General features: G+C 36.2%; 1 protein-coding gene across 1 annotated transcript; it reads left to right on the forward strand.

Moving 5' to 3' along the window:
* The first annotated feature begins 6,585 nt into the window (after positions 1 to 6,585).
* On the forward strand, positions 6,586 to 16,959 carry LOC132917487 (high mobility group protein DSP1). Its single transcript, XM_060978250.1, has 5 exons — positions 6,586 to 8,516; positions 12,605 to 12,772; positions 15,513 to 15,673; positions 15,750 to 15,924; positions 16,011 to 16,959. The coding sequence occupies exons 1-5, from the start codon at positions 7,974 to 7,976 to the stop codon at positions 16,185 to 16,187; spliced, it is 1,224 nt and encodes a 407-aa protein (XP_060834233.1). The 5' UTR covers positions 6,586 to 7,973; the 3' UTR covers positions 16,188 to 16,959.
* Positions 16,960 to 17,505: the final 546 nt, after the last annotated feature.

Raw genomic sequence — 17,505 nt, forward strand, 5'->3', positions numbered from 1 at the left:
ATGTTTTCAATGATTTTAAATTATATCGTACGCGGCTGCGGCTAAACGAGAGCGTATTTCGTGTGCGCGCGACGTGCATTTCGCCCGAAAGGGTATGTACACACAATATATTATATATTATACAATATACGTACACGTAATATTATAACGTGTGTCGTCGCGTGAGTGTATGTGTAATGCCCTCGCACACACGCACACACACGACACACGTTCTATAACGTACAATATTATGTGTATGTGCGCGCCGTACGTTGTAATACGTTATACGGCGGCGGTAGCGGCACAGGATGGGTGGCGGTTGGGAGGTTGGTAGAGTGGCATTATAAACGGTGGAAAAAAGGACAATATGACTATGGAGAGAAAAAAAAGATATACGCGTTGGAGAGTGTGTGTGTGTGTGTGCGCGCACCCGTCGTGTGTGATATACACGCGCGGTATATACGTATGCTTGAACGCACACGCACACACGAGCGCGCGCGGACGCTATAGCGTTATAATATAATATAATATTATATATAATATAGGTATATATATATATATATATGTACACACGTATATATACGTATATTATGTTTTATGTTGTGCGCCGTGCGAGCCTGCTGCTGCTGCTGCTACTCGGTGTGCGTGCGTGTGCGTGCGCGCGCGTACGTGTGTGTGTTCGTGCGTGCGTGTGCGTGTGTGTGTTGGCTCATGAATTATTCGCGCGCGGCCCAACGGATTTCGAAATAACGCCGTCGGATTGGCCGGGTCCCGCGGTCTATATAAAATCGGCCAATGGTGGCCGGGCGACGGGTCGAGTGCCGCGCGGACCCCCTGTTCACCGCGCTGCGTACATACAACAGTACTGCCGACCGACCGATATACACACGTCCATCTGCCAGGTATTTATATATGCGCTTTTTTTTTTTTTCCTAATTTTTCTCGCTTTTCTACCTCTACGACAGTACAACTACGCTCTGCCACAGTGCAACGCATTATATCGTTAAATATCGTCTTCCCGTCGCTTCGATCTGACGACAATTTCGCCGTCGTTTTGTCGCAGTCGTCGTCGATAACCGTCAGTCATCGTCGTCGTCGTCCGTTTTTTTCGCCTTCGCGATACCGTTGTTTTCGCTCGTTTTCGACACGATAACATACCATTATTAAACCGCCTACTCTGCTACCATTTGCTGCTGCTGCTGCTGCTGGTGCGTTTTCCCGTACGACCTGTGTGCACTGTGCACTGTATTTGTGTCGTCCGCACACCACGAACGACTCGAACGGCATTGCAAATCGTATGATTCAGTCTCTGGTACGTACACTGGGTGTCCGTCTGGGTAGAATAGAACTCGGCCTAATTTGTTTTTCACGGTTTTTTTTGTTTATCTCGACGGCTGTTCGTTGAGGTCGATTTTCGCCAGAACCGATGCCGTCGCGAAAAACGGCGATTTCGCATCGGAACGTCAACGGCGACGCCTGGGCGGCCGTCCGTCTTGCCGTGTATAATAATAATTAAATTCAAATATTACGATTGTCGCGCCCATAGGGTTTTGCCAGGGCGCTTTTAGTCGTACGCTATCTTAACGACCACGACCATTTACGGGCACGCTCTCGGTATATAATAGGTACGCCTTATCTATCGGTCGGCGGCGGCGGCGCTGCCGCCGCCGTTTTCGCGTTACATTCGACACCCCACCTCCCGCCAGTTCATCGGACGATGTTTACACTTTACAGTTTTCTATACTAGCATCTTTGTCGGCGAACATAACACCACACCGACTCGTATCCGTAGAGACGAACACGAAATTTCGATGTGCACGATGCACGACGGCCCATAGGAACTATTCTGGAATAGATTGTTTGAAGTCTCACGCAAGCGCGCACATAAAATGGCGGCAAACCGATGTCGATGCGAATCCGTGTGGCTGGTCGACGCTGTTTTCCGCCGGACTGCGTCGGATTTCGCGATTTATCGTTGCGCTATCGGAAAATAATCGCTCACCGGGAAGATTTGCTGTTGCAGTAGCATCAGCTAGTTACTGTACGGCCCCCCGCAAAAGTGATAGCAGACGCGTAGGCCCGCGGGTGGTCACCGCGCGCAATAACAACAAAAACAACAACCGTACCGCCGTACGCGTTATCTATTATTCGTACAATAATAATATATCGTTTAACATTGCTCGTTTGCCGCCGCCGTCACCATGGGTTTGGCACTCCGCCGCCGCCGACCGATTGATGACGCTCTCGGCGGACGAAATTATATATTATTATTACATATTATTGCGATCGTCGTGTTTTATGGGGGTGGACGCCGCGTAGGTAGGTGGTAGGTAGACCAAGAATTTTTATTATTATTCATCGTTGTCATGGAGTAATTTTGAAACCGAAAACGCGCGTTAAACCTGTCTGCGCCACCGCCTATGGTTCGCTGGGTGGAGGGGAGAACGCGCATGGAGGAAGGTGTTACTGACGACGATGATAATTGACACAACGAAAAACGGTCGTTGGAATATTTTATCAGCGTGTAGTCGTCGTTGATTTGTTAATTATATTTTTACTGTTATTAACATTGTTTATGCAGACGACACGAATCGTTTATCGAATTTTCATATTATTGGCTACGGTCTAATGTCTCTTGTCCGTTTTGTTCGTTTCTAGCTCCACAATAATTAATATCAACGGTGTACAATCTTCAGTCAACCGGACAGAGCCAACTTGATCCAGGAGAGTTCTCAGCGAAGTTGAAATCAAAATATATATATTATGTAAGTATTATTTAATTTCTGTTCATACGATATTATTATATACTCGTTTGCGATAAACGCTCGTCGATGATTAAACCGCCATGATCGCTTTAATTACTACTGTTATTATTATCAATTATGAGGTGCCTACTAAACAATATATTAATACCACTATTATTATTATTATTATTTTCATTATCGCTACATGTTACATAATATTGTCTAGCAAATCGGTGAATTTTATTTTTTACAACTGCCGTATTATTTGTATTGCGGTACAACAACTGTTTAAGTGTAGTAAAAATTGATTATGCGTGCTTATTGTTTCTCTAAAAATGTCTTTTTTTTATTTACGACGTCATCATACTTTGTTTTTAAACAAACCATTTTTGTGGTTGGCTCTTCTTTTATCGTTCTTTACCATGTACGGGTTTTATCGAGTCTTGGCGTGATGTTGGCACATGTTGATTGTTCCACAGCAATCGATTGGACAGTTAAATGACAATATTTTATCATTTCTCATAGCATATTGTTGCCCTAGAGCTGGTTTAATGTAATAATAATTGTATAGGATAATGTCATAACATGTTTCGTAGTTTCATAAGTATAATCGTAGAGCATTATAATACAGGGAAGTACCATATGTACCGAAGACGTGTTTACATAACGGCTAAAAGACGGTTGGTAGATTGATAGGGTGACGTTAGATGCGTTTCAGTCCGACAGATGGCGCTAGCATACCGAGCACGAAACATTACGAAACCATTGATACTACTTACCACCAAAACGTTGGCGTCGACTAATGGGGACGCCGCTACACACCAAAAGCAAATTTAATAATACAAACCATTTCCGTGGGTTTAACAGTTTTTAAATTCTTATACACGAATAGTGATATTCTGTTTGTATCAAGTCGTTTTCAATTTTGAACAATTCAGACTCGTTTCAGTAAAATTCGGTAGGTACAAAATATTATTATATTATAATAACATTGTCATTAGTGGTTCTAAGAATATTGCCGCCTAAGAAGCAATTATTATAACGTTATACTGTCCACTAGGCCGAAATATTTTTATTTGTATTTTTTTTTTTTTTTTTTGTTTACCAGAAGAAGACATATTTGTAAGTATTTCAATTTACCATTATGTTACAACCACCTATGAAGTATATTTGTATATTGTTGGCTGGTTAGGTAATCATGAATTTAATTTCTTATCTAATTTGTTTGTTCTTTCTTCATACGGTATAGCGAGGAATAAAAGATTCTTGATTGGTTTAATTTTCGAGAATTACTATTTAGAGGGTTTGTTTGGTAACCAAAATAATAAGTTGATATCGTATTATGTAATAAGTCGTATTATATGATTGTGTAGACACTAAACAATAATATTATGTCGGTTCAAAACAATTTAGAATTTAGTACGTAAATTAGCTTTTTAGTATCTATTAATAGTAACTTGTTTTTTCTCTAATTGCCAATTGTTGACTTGTTTGGTTACATTTTATGAAAATGTTTATAGTTATTGTGGAATTGTATTAGTTTTTTGACCAAGAACTATTATAGGTTTATTAAATTCGTTTTGAATTTCTCAAATATCAGTATATTGTAATATTTTATTTTAGATGTTTTTTTTTTTTTAATTCATTGCCCTACTGATTTTATGGTTTTCATAACAGGCAACATTTATAAAATTGTTATCTTACGTCGATTTGAATAAAATTGAGTGTTTAATAATTACGGTGAATTATAAGACTCTAACTACCAAATATATATTTATGTAAACTAACGTGTATGTCTAGAGAAAGACTACAAGTGTTTTATTAATAGTTTAATGTTCGGGGTGCGTTAATAGTAGTATGTGTTTTTCTTGTTAGATATTTTGTCATATTTTTTTATATTTGACCCGTTATTTGGAATATAATATGAATGTTTTAATTTTATTAACGTATCTGAGAAGTGAAGTATCAAATTTTTAATTTACCTAGACGTAATCAAACAAAGTACTTTTATTTTGTAATTATGATATTACCGAATAAATTAACTAAATAATTAAATTTCTAATAAATAATTTATCTAATTTTAGTCCTATGCATAAAAATTTCATAATTACTGCTTACTTCAGAAAATTTCCAGAATTATAAGTTTTCCATCTATTTTATTCAACAACCATTATATTATCTTGCATAAATATACTTAGATTGATCATAATTTCCATATTTGTTATGTCTTACTATGTAGAAATGAATTAACCCACGATTGATTGATTAATAAGCAGTTGGCTGATTATAATTTATTCCTGCTAGATACATTACTTTTAATATAATTCATTAGTTTGTAATGCATAAGTATTTTCATAAATGTTTATTTAGAATACATAAACTTATATTTTACTTATTTTTTTGATATGGTTGTAGTAGTTATACGTATTTCGTACTTTACTTATATACGTGTACATTATCTATAAATATTGTAAAGACTATAGAAAATGAATTATAATTTTTATGTATCAAATTTCAATAATACTCTACTTGCTATACTTTTTAAATACATTGGTATATTTTATTCCAATAACATCATTATTTATTATCTATTTATTCGATAACCTTATTAGTTATTATAGAATTTATAGAATTATTATAGTTGAATTTTTATTTACATAAACTTATATAATGCGATACCTACTAGTTCTATATAGTCAAGAAAATGGTTTTTAATTAGGTTTTATAATTTTTACAATTTTTTCATTAAAAATTTCAATTAAAATAGTTAATGAGATTTAATACTGTTTTAAAAAAAGGTTTCAGTAGTAGGTTAGTTTATTTACATATATTTATTTGGATAAAAATGAAAATAATATTGACTATATTATTATTTTATAATTTATAATTATTATTGTTAACAATTATCACGTCGATTAAAAAGTAAATTAATATCGTAATGACAATAATTCATTATGGACGGCGGAGGACAACGAATTATCCAGGATTTCGTGCGGCTGTGTGTCATGAAATCATTGATTTAAATGCCGTTGTGTATTTATAATCAATGATAAAAGGGCGCGCATAGGCCAGGCAGTAATAAATTTTTGCATCCCCGGCGGCAGCACATGCTGTGCTCGGCCGGGCTGTGCTTGTGCGTGCTCCTCTTTATGCCGTTTTACATCACAGGGCGACTCAAAATCGCAGTTTCTCGGTCAAACGTATGTCAGGGTATACGATAAAGTAAAATTGTGTTTCGTTTTAATCGGATATTTTCTTTGTAAAAATGGTTTTTCTTTAGTCACTCTGTCTTGTGTGCATACTGCATAACGAACAAACGAACCTGTATATATAGATTTAAACGACAGCTCCAACCCCTCTTATAATGTTATTTAGGTACGCGCACAAAAGCTTATCATTGTGTAGCATTTGTGCACTGTGACGAGAACGTTGCCGTTACCGGCTGTTATACTATAACGGTTTTTTAATCGTAATTTGGTATAAAAAGGTTAACATTGGAAATCGTTCAATGGTCTTTAAGGTCTGTAGCGTTGTTAAGTGACTATTTACCGGCAACGTTGAAATTTAAAATTTTGTTTTAATGTAAGATTATTTTTTATATCATTATCGGTAATTTCATTTTGGAATTTCGAAAACAATGTTTTTTTTCGTTAAGAATAAATGGCGGCGGCTGCGGGGCGCGCGCGCGCGCACATACACACACACACACACACAAAATAGTACGCTACATAATATCCCTATGTGTTATATTATTATTATTATTGACCGAGAGACGCCGTCGCGCAGCCATTGCCGTTTGTACGTGTACTCTCCGCTGGCGGGCGCCCGCGATGTATTGGCGGCAGTCGCCAATTCGACGCCGAACCGCGTGTTTCCCAGTTTGCGCACTGTGCGTACGGCACAAATCCAAAGAGAATAACCACTAACCACGATGCCGAGCGGCTGCGGTTCCGTAACCGTGTATCGATTGTTGTATCCGAAAACGATTAATCGGCGGGCCACGTACGAGAAAAATTAAAAATAATTTCCCAGTAAAATCCCGCCATTTTTATACCGTCGTACGTTTTGTTACTTTTGTAATGATATCACGGTTGCACGTATTTTCGAATACAACAATATAATACAATGCAATTTCATCTGTCTGTGCGAGCAATGGTGGTGGCGACAGTGTGTACACGGTAATGTTGGTGGTGGTGTTTTTTCGTTACTCGGCGATACGATAATTTTTCGTTTAAAACGCGTCTTTTATTGAGAAACCGTGCCCCTCGCCACTATCAACAGCCACACGACCAACCGCGTTTCCTCCGAGAGATTATTATCGTATCCATGCGAGTGCGTGTGCCGCTGGAGGGAAAAAAAAGGGAAAGGACGCTGCCGCCACCACGGTGCGTTGTTTGCGTGAACACCGTCGTTGCTGCCCGCGCGCGCCTTACGTCGGCGGTGGTGAACTGCGGAAACCTTGAACGACCGGTGGCCTTGGCGCGAGCGAGCGCGGTTTTTATTCCGTTTCTCTTGCCGCGTCCGTCCCTCTCACGTTCTGTCTCTCTCTCGCGCGCGCGCCCGTTCGTTTGCCTGCCAGCCCGGTCACCCGCCTGCCCGTCTTGCCAGTACGCGCGCATATAAATGTTCTTTGTTCGGCCGCTCACAGTTTCTAGAGATGAGGTTGGCAATGCCGGTTACCGGTAGCTACACCATGGTCGGAGGGGCCGGCCGCGCCATTGGGTTTTTACGAAACGGGCGGTGGGGGTAACATCCGCTGTCGCCGTCGTCGTCGTCGTTCGGCTAGTGGCGGGCAACACGCAGGTCTGCCTCGTTATTTTTTTCTCCTTCTCTCCGCCTTTTCCACCGCAGTTTTAACCGTCGGCCGTGCGTTTACAGTGAGATATTATATACTACACACACGCGTCCGTCGTTCCCTTTGTTTTTTTTTCCGCACATACTCGCGTGGTGCACACACATATATACATTCGATTTCGCCCCGCTACGCACTCGGCGGCACACCACATACGTACGTACGCGAGCCGACCGAATATATACATACATATACACGCACACGCCGACCACGTAACGTGTGCGCCGCGTTCGTACAATATAATATATACACATAATTTGACTACCGACACCCGCCGCGTATCAAACACACACCGCGACCACAGTGTCCAGTGTACGCGCGTTTGTGCGTCACGTCTGGTGTCCGATCGTGTACCGTGTTCCGTGTGAAAAAACCCGCACCATTCGCAGTCCGGCGGCATGTCCGAGAACCGCGCGGGCAACAATGTCGGCTGGGGCAACCGGGACGACCACGCGGCTGCCGCGGCCAACCTGTGGTGGGGCAACAGCCAGGAACAGCAGCAGCAACAACAGCACATGCAGCAACAGCAACAGCAGCAACAACAACAGCAGCAGCAGCAGCATTTGCTGAACCAACATCACCAGCAGCAACTGGCCGCCGTGGCGGCAGCCGCGCAGCAGCAGCAGCAGCAAGCGGCTGCCGCGGTGTCCGCGGCCCAGCAATTCTATAAGATGGCGTCATCGTTCAGCCACCAGCAGCACCAGCAGCTGCAGCAGCAACAACAGCAACAGCAGCTGAACAACACCGGCGGCGTGTCGACCAGCAACAGCAACAGCAACGTGTCCACGACGGTCACGAGCAGCTCCAGGAACCCGATGGCCAACTACGCGGACAGCTATGGAATCGCCGCTGCCGCCGCAGCCCAATGGTGGTCGTACCCGGGGGCAATGGACAACAACATTCAAAACGTGCACAACGTACCGTCGCCAAACTCTATCATGGTAATTGGTGGTGTTGTTGTTGGGTGGTCGTGTGTGTGTACGTGTTAGCGTTGGCGTTTATCCCCATGCACGTCGTACGTCGTATGCGTGGTGCCTGATAACGCGACAACGCGCGCGCGCTCGCTCGGGACACGATTATTTATCATATTATTTGTATACATAATTAAAAGTATTTATCGTATCGTACGATGGTATAATGTTGTGTTATGCGCGTTTGTCTGAGCTCTGAGATAAATGGATGTATTATTTGCGTTCGTTGACGCTTTTCCGGTCAGGGTTTTTCGTTTGCCGGTTTGTTGTGGCAGTCGATAATCTGGGCAGCAGCACCGTCGCTTTTTCTTTTCGTTAAAATTTATGTATAGTATTAGTTTTGGCGTTTATTATTTATCTCAGTCCGTTGGAATTTTTTATTCAAATGACAAAAACAACAACAACAACAATAATAGTCGCGCGCGTGTGTGTGTACATCCCGACGATGTAATTTGCGCTAATAATTATCATTAACCACATGACGCGGAGATGTGAGAACGAGCATCGCCGCATTACCTTATCTCCGCGTATGTTGTGAGTTGTGTATTTTGACGATTTCATTCACGTGTACGACTGGTCGTCGTCCACACATCGTTAGTTTTACTACTACCCTAATCCTTCCGATACGATGTGTTTTATTTGTTGTGTCCAACGATGTTCACCCGTTCAATAATGTGTAAGCAACGATGCAATATTATAGTCCCCAAGTCCTAAGATTTACCTATATCGGATCACGTCGGTATTTTGTTGCCTACGTTTTTATTGTTCCACATAATCTCGCGCGAAAAGCGTCGAAACATTGTACGCATTTTTCGCTGCAATTCCGACTGATAAATTTGTCATTGAGTAGATAAATAGAAAGTTATGTGGCCTTAGAACAACGCGCGAGTTACCCACATTATATTATTATTATTATTATTATGTTTTAACATTGTTCTTGTAAAACCGTGATAGTGGTCAACGTTCGTATTATAATTTTTTCTCATTTATTCCCTGCCGATCAAAAATTGTAAATATTATAATATTAATGGTCTGTCAGTGATTGAACCAAAACCCCCAGGTAGTATTATTACACGAAGAAATATAATAATAATAAGAATTCCGATAATGCCCGGTTGGTAATAGCCACGAGTTTTCTTTCTATATTATTGTTGTTTGTATTATTCCCGAAAATAGACTTCTTATTTTTATAAATAGGACAATAATATTATGTAATTTTAGTTACCGTTCCAATGTACTATTCGAAAACAAATTTATGATTCGCGATTCGGTTCTAACGATTGTTTTCGATGTATTCACTTCTAAACACGACCAATGTTTTTCAGACAAATAAATTTATTAATCGAAATCATTTTAGTATATTTTTAAATGTTTTAATACAATTATTATTTGTATATTTTGAGTACCAATGAGATCAAAACAGATGTTAATTGTTCACAAAGACAGACCAATGCCAAGGTTTTTAGGGTTCTATAGCCTTCATGGATTATTATTTCTGGTCCAGCAGTTACAAGAAAATAATTTATTATTCACTTCTATTCGTTTGCTTTCGCGTTGTAAATGTAAATATTATTCGGTGTATCAAAATTATTTGTTGCATTATTTTTAACCAAAATGAATTTCATAATTATTTACTATAAATAATGGCGCAAATCTATTTTTGCTTAAACTGGAGTTCTAAATAGGTACAATTGATTAGCATAGGTATGTTTTTAAATGTTGATTACTTTCCGCTCGCAGTTTTAGCATTAATGTACAAACATTAATTAGTAAAAATATTTTAAGAACTTCAAAATCGTTTACTACATGGGAAAGGATTAAACAAAAACCTGTTTCTTTTGTTAGAGTAGTTACAGGTTTTACTGTTATTTTTTTTATTTTAATAATTGTTATTTTACTGCCAGTAAAACCAGTTTTTTTCGGTTTAATCGAATTTGGCTAAAGAGTTGGTGCTTTTTATATCTTGACTAATTAATTGTTTCAAAAGTTATACTTTATTATCTTATCTATTACGAACATATACGTTGTTATAATTGATAATATTTTTGCTTATTAAGTTCAGTAATATCGAAAGGACGGAAAAAGATAAAATAATTATATTCATATATAACATTATTACACTTGTTTTAATTTAATGATTAGCTGTTCTCGAATTATCTTAAAATTGTGGAAACCATTGATAAAATAATATACCATTGATCAAACTATTTGCGCGTTGTCTGTACGGCTGTAATGTGAAGAATGATTTTTATTTTTATATTGATTGGCCCAGGTCATTAGCCTTCACTTTCAATAATTGTCGATTTACATTAAACTGTTTCACTTTGGTATTTAGAACAATACGAAATCACGTAACACGTTGAAAACACTAATGAATGAAAAGAAGAGAACAGTTGTGTTTAACATTATTTTAAACTATTATCACTTACATTTCTTAATTTGTCTTAATTATTATATGCGTTTAACATAAAATATATATTTTTGAATTATTCATGTTATCTTGGTATTTCCATACGCCACTACTATACCAATAATATTTGTATTACGCAGTTATAGCATTGCCATCATTTTATTTGATATTCCTAAAATTATATGAATAAAAATAGATTCTATTTTAAGATCATGCTATAACTTTCCATATAATATAATATAATAATCGTATCGATATGAAAAATAATATAATTGTCAGTTTTAGGTATTTAGGTATATTAATAATATAAGGAAAGGTGTAAACGCTAGTCAACTTTTCTTAGTATGAAAATTATTGATTTTCAAGAAAATGGTTATTATTAATATTATATTATTATTTATTATTCACATATTATTTACAACATACCTATGTGTTATAACGTTCTTTCTTTTGTTTTTCCAATAAAAACTTGGTTTAATTACACTTATAATTTTCTATTACTATTTTATTGCTCTTATAACAATATTTTGATATTACTAAAAATGTCGTTAATAATTTTACTTTGGTGTTAGCAATGTACAATTGTTAATAATTTCAAGTAAATAATATGTACTATTATTGATATTTTTTAATTTATGATATTTATGTCTGTGTTTTGGTTATATGCCACTAACGTTATAGTGTCTAATGTATATATATTTCTATGAACTCAACTCTTAACTCTAAAGTGATAAACCTGTTTTTATTTTACCCCGAACCTTAATAATACCTGGATATAAGACGCGATTTAATAGCTATAAAACTTAATTCAATTTTATCGGTTATTTTGTTATTCAGACATAAGATATTATTTAACAAAGTTTAACATAAAAATAATACATACATTTTCCAAAACATTGTCAAAATTACTTCAATAAAATAATAAATATAACGGTTGATGTATTTACTACTGATATAGAGTTGATAAATGAATATGATTGATTACTTTTTTATTTTTGTTGATAAATTTATTGATAGCGATTTTTTGGGTAACAACAAGTGCTCTAATGATGCAACGGTTATATTTATAATATAATAATTATTGCAAATAATTATGAATTAACAACCTTTGATCATTTATTTTTTACTTGCATTATTAGATTCAAACAACAGAAGTATATTTAATTATAGTTTTATTTTAACAGTTCAGCTTTTTAGTGAATGGTTAAATAAATTTTATTTTATTTCTAAATTGTAAAATGGTTATTCCTTTTTGTTGTTAGTGGTAGTTTTAGATTATACGTACATAGATCGATGTGTATGTCTATAACAACGTATTAAAGGCAGATGTTTATTATTAAAGTGTGCACAAATCCCACGAGTTCAGGTGTTCTGCGTATGTGTTTGTGTAATAACTAATAACCACATGTAGTATTGTAAGAACTTCAATTTTGAGCGTTTAACCTGAAGATGCGTTTTTTACCGCTGGTAAATAAAAACAAATAACTAAAATAACTGAGCGACGAGCACCGTGGTTGCCCGTCGACGTGTGCAATTCGAACACGGGTATATTTAAAAATGGAATTCTAGTGTACGAGTAGGAATGTCATCGACGAATGTTTTCTTGTGCGTTATACTTGATAATAATGTTAACTTTTTTATTTTTCAGAACCGAGGGAAAATGCCTAGAGGCAAAGGGACAGATGCGAAACCCAGAGGTCGTATGACCGCGTACGCGTTTTTCGTTCAAACGTGCCGCGAAGAGCACAAAAAGAAACACCCCGATGAGAATGTCATTTTCGCGGAGTTCTCGAAGAAATGCGCCGAAAGGTGGAAGGTCAGTGTCACAAAACCTATGAATCATTTACGTTTATATTTTAACACTATTGCACACTAACACTAAGGCGGCTAATTGGCCGCGCGCGCATAATTAAAATAAAAAAATTCATGTGTCGTTGTCGCGCTGCTGTGCTGTGTTGTGTCCCCCGATGAAGGCGTATAATAATAATACACGTTTCTGATGACCGACAAAAAATAAAAAAAATCTGTAATTTTTCCTTTCTCCCAGACCCAAATCGAGCCTCTCTCGTGAACCGTCGACTATAAACCAAGCTGTCATGGTGAAAAAAAAAATCAGTAAATTTTCTCTTTCCGAATGTTCTTGGCAAATTTCCGTCATGATTTTATTATCAATACGATGGCGTGTGTGCGCGGAAATATAGGTTGTATTTTATTTTTTCATCTCGTTTTCTATTTAAAATTAAAAAGTCAAATACGACCCGTGAATATCGTCCGCCCGTTGTGTTTGTAGAACTCCCGTCGGCAGCTGGAATTCATTAAAATTCGAACCGTAAACAAAAAAAAAATTTAACCAAAACCGTTTCTTTTAGGAGGAAATTACTTGGTCGTCGTAGCTGTTATAACACCCATAACAACATAATATATATATATAAGTAGATACAAAAAGCGATTACGTGCCCCGCACCACCTGCTCTCTACTACTACTGCTGCAGTACAGAATTCTTTTATTGTAACGATTTCATAATTTCCAAGACTGCTGCTATGTTGTACTGTAAAATAATATCATTTATCGTCCAATGCGACATAAAATTTCTTATTATGTTTTGCGTTGGCGTGAGTATATGTAATGTGTCGCTTCTATTTGATTATTAGCAACACCTCCCGAATATTATTGCACCCGTCGTTTTCTGCATGCGAGATATAATGTAATATTTTGTAAATCGAATATTTTTAATTTTCGTTGTCTTGTCGAAACAAAATGGTGTGTGCCCGTTGCTCGCTGGTTTGTTGCGCCAGCACCACGTATTTTTATGACCGTGTGCTGCGGTTGCTGTTACCGGCTGGCTGGGGTTCCGTAGGACTGGTTTTCCGTTAAGGGGGTGAGAGGATGGGTCAGCGGCAGCAGTCATCCAGCACATACCAGGGAACCAGTTTTTGTACGTTAGATCGTCGTTACCCCGCTCACTCGACCCGTCCCGTCACCATCGTGCGTTCACGAACGACGAACGAGCACACGCACGATTAACCGGCACCCACTGCTGCCAACAATAATATCGAAGGAAAAAAATTAATATTTAACCGTCTCGCGTTATTGTTGCTGCCACTTCGTGTTTGTGTTTTTTCGTACATAAACAAAATAATAATATATTATATTACAATATATTTAATAATATAATAATTTCCCGTCCGTAAATATATTATTTCACAACCGCTCTCGCAATCGTATACTGTCCTATACAATGCTCCGGCGCGTGCGCACGTTATGTGTGTAAAATTGTACACGGTCGCGCGTTTATATTATTAATAATGTATAAAGCAAGTACTTTATTTTATTCGTCTATTTCGGTCAATTCACCTAACCTCGGGATTCACACTGGGACACATTAAATGCCATATGATGGTTAAAAGGGGAAGAAAGAATGAAATGGAATGGAGATAGAAAAGACAAATTCGTATTCTTTAGAATATAATACAGTTACAACGCGGATAACGAATTTTCAATCGTGTATTTTTGTACATCATGCCACAATTGTCATAATAATAATAGTTTATATCATAAATATTATTATTGTTGTTGGTCGCATTCGCTAAATAATTGTTATGTCGCGAGTTATTATTTATTATTCAAAACGGTAAAAAAATAAATTAAACTGCAGGAATCGTAGTAGCCGCGTTATTTGCCTGCCGGTGTCGACAACAGGGGGGGGCGTAGAGGGAGGAAAACTGCTGTGTGTGTGTGTGTGTATAGGAATGAGCTCAGGGGTTCTACCATCGATTTTTTTGTGTGTAAAATGCTGGGGTTGTTTTCTGGAGGGTGTGGGGATAACATGGCGGCGGAGTTTAAAACTGAGAGCGCTGGCGCAATTATTAAAATTAACCCCCCGTTTTCCCTAAACCATCACCCTGTGTTCGCCGCACCCTCGCAGCGCGGGTAATAGCCAGCCTGCACACACGCGCGCACGCGGTTCTCGCACATTAAGCTCTTTTCAAAGATACATCGACTATGGTTGGGTGTCGGTGCGGAGATATGCAGAGGGTTGGAGAGTTATATAATATCGACGAATTCTACCCTGTGAATTCTGCTGCTGTTACCATGTCCCCCCCTTTCTCCTCATATATTGCGTTCTGCATTTGTGGTTTGAGAGTCCTCCTTACATCGTGTTCCCGTATAAATTCGTGTTAATTTAAATGTGGTCGTCCGCTATTCGTAGGTTCTGCTACCACTCTTGTCTTCCATAAAATAATGTATTCAGTTTTAAATTCAGTGTCCTCGTGGGTTATATATGAATGTTCCATAAAAAAAAATCAATTGACTGGCTAGACTCAAGTCATGGCGGTATGGTGCAGGTGGGAAGGCCGGGAAAATGCCAGACATTTTAATTTGATAATTTATTAATTAATTTTAAATCAATCATTCATTAATAATGTAAATTATAATTAAATAATGAATTACTTGTGTGTAATTATTTTAAATTATGTTTATAATTATAAATGAATAGCATACATTTATATCTAAATATTAATTACTATTATTATATGTATACATTTTTTTTTAGACAATGAATGAGAAGGAAAAGAAAAGATTTCATGAGATGGCTGATAAGGATAAATTAAGATATGATACTGAAATGCAAAGCTATATTCCACCCAAGGGTGAAAAAGTGCGTGGTAAGAAGAGGAAGCAAATCAAAGATCCTAATGCACCAAAACGCTCCTTGTTAGTATTTTTTTTTATTATTATTTTAAAGTAATTTATAAAATATTTATAAATAATATATTTTTGTCTTATTAAGGTCTGCTTTCTTCTGGTTCTGTAATGATGAACGTGGAAAAGTTAAGGCTGTGAACCCAGAGTATGGTGTTGGTGATGTAGCCAAAGAATTGGGCAAAAAATGGTCTGATGCTGATATTACAGTGAAACAGAAGTATGAAGCTATGGCAGAAAAAGATAAAGCCAGATATGAAAGGGTATGTTATATTTAATTTAAATGTATTGAATATTATTATTAATATTTGGATATCCTAACAATAATATTTCTGTAATTGCTTAACAGGAAATGACGGAGTACAAAAACAAGGGCAAGCCTACCTTGTTACAACAACAACAACAACATCAAATGTTGGTACAACAACAACAACAAATACTTGCACAACAACAGCAACAGCAACAAATGATGGCAGTAAAAGATGAAAGTGACGAAGATGATGATGATGAAGACGATGACGAGTGATCTCTTTCAGATTCACATCAGAATCTTTTTTTTTCTTTTCGTACCTCGAAAATATTAATTTTAAAATTTGTAAATACAAATAAGTTAATTTTTAAGTTATAGATTAAAAAGTAATTTTGTACAGAAGAACTGTAGAAAATTGGTTTTGTCTCAACAAAAAAAAAATAATAATAAATATTGGATTCAAATTTTTAATTTTTATATTAGAGATTCCTATATTTTTACTAAAACTTTACAAAATTTACCGTAAAAATATTTCTTTACAGACTGATATATTATGATGAATTTTAAAATTACATTTTAATTTTCCAGGAGTATAATATTAAATTATGCCATTGGATTTTTTATTTAATTAAGGTTTTAACTGAAAATTACCTCCTGTAAAATATAAATGTAATTTTATTTTTTGTACATACAATTTTTTTGTTTATTTTTATTTTTTTTTTTAATTTGTAATTTTAATATTAGAGAGAAAACCGCATGCGGAAATAAATTGCGAGATCTTTACCATTTCATTATTTTCATATAGGAGATTCATATGTTGTCTTAATCGATTTTTATTTTACAGTTAAGTTTGATTTTTTTGTTATGACGAAAACCACTTTTTTGTATTTGTAATCAGATAAAAAAAATGGATATAGTCCATAACATACAAACTTGATACTGTTAATAAGGATATTTATATGTACGCTATGAAAGATGCACTTTCGTGCTGTGTGACAAATATTCTCGCAAAACAAAAAAAAATAAATAATAAAAAATTTAAACTATATATTGTTTCGGCTTTTATTTTTAATTATTTTAAGTTGATATTATTCTGATAAACTCTACAAATCATTCATGATAGAAGGATTTCAACAATTCATCGGTTTTAAACTGTTAATAATTCTATTCTTTAATTTCGGAAATTCGTATTAAATAAATTGATAAATAATGATGTTAATTGTATGTTTTCATCTAATTTAATTGGTAAATAACATTTAACTACAATTTGGTTAAATTAAGAGAAAGATAATGAAATCTATTTTTAGATTTAGTTTATTGATCATATTTTTTATTGTCGTCAATATAAAATATGCTCAATTTATGTTATAATTTGTATAGATAAATTTATTGATGTATTTTTTGACTGAGACAAATGCTACATTTTTAATAAAAATAGAAATAATTTGAACAATTTAAAAATATTAAACATCAATTATTATAATTTATAATTATTATTTTTTTAATCAGTATACGCAACATACAGCAGTTGCTAATTTGTGTTTTAAATTTATTATAATTATTATTTTTTTAATCAGTATACCCATCATACAAC

The sequence above is a fragment of the Rhopalosiphum padi genome, chromosome 1 (assembly GCF_020882245.1).
Source record: "Rhopalosiphum padi isolate XX-2018 chromosome 1, ASM2088224v1, whole genome shotgun sequence".
NCBI classification, from domain to species: domain Eukaryota; kingdom Metazoa; phylum Arthropoda; class Insecta; order Hemiptera; family Aphididae; genus Rhopalosiphum; species Rhopalosiphum padi.

Bases quoted from the DNA above. Each gene is read 5' to 3' on its own strand.
- LOC132917487 (XM_060978250.1), top strand. From the start codon at position 7,974: ATGTCCGAGAACCGCGCGGGCAACAATGTCGGCTGGGGCAACCGGGAC. The intron at 12,773-15,512 runs GTCAGTGTCACA...ATTTTTTTTTAG, and splicing joins AATGCGCCGAAAGGTGGAAG to ACAATGAATGAGAAGGAAAA. The intron at 15,925-16,010 runs GTATGTTATATT...ATTGCTTAACAG, and splicing joins ATAAAGCCAGATATGAAAGG to GAAATGACGGAGTACAAAAA.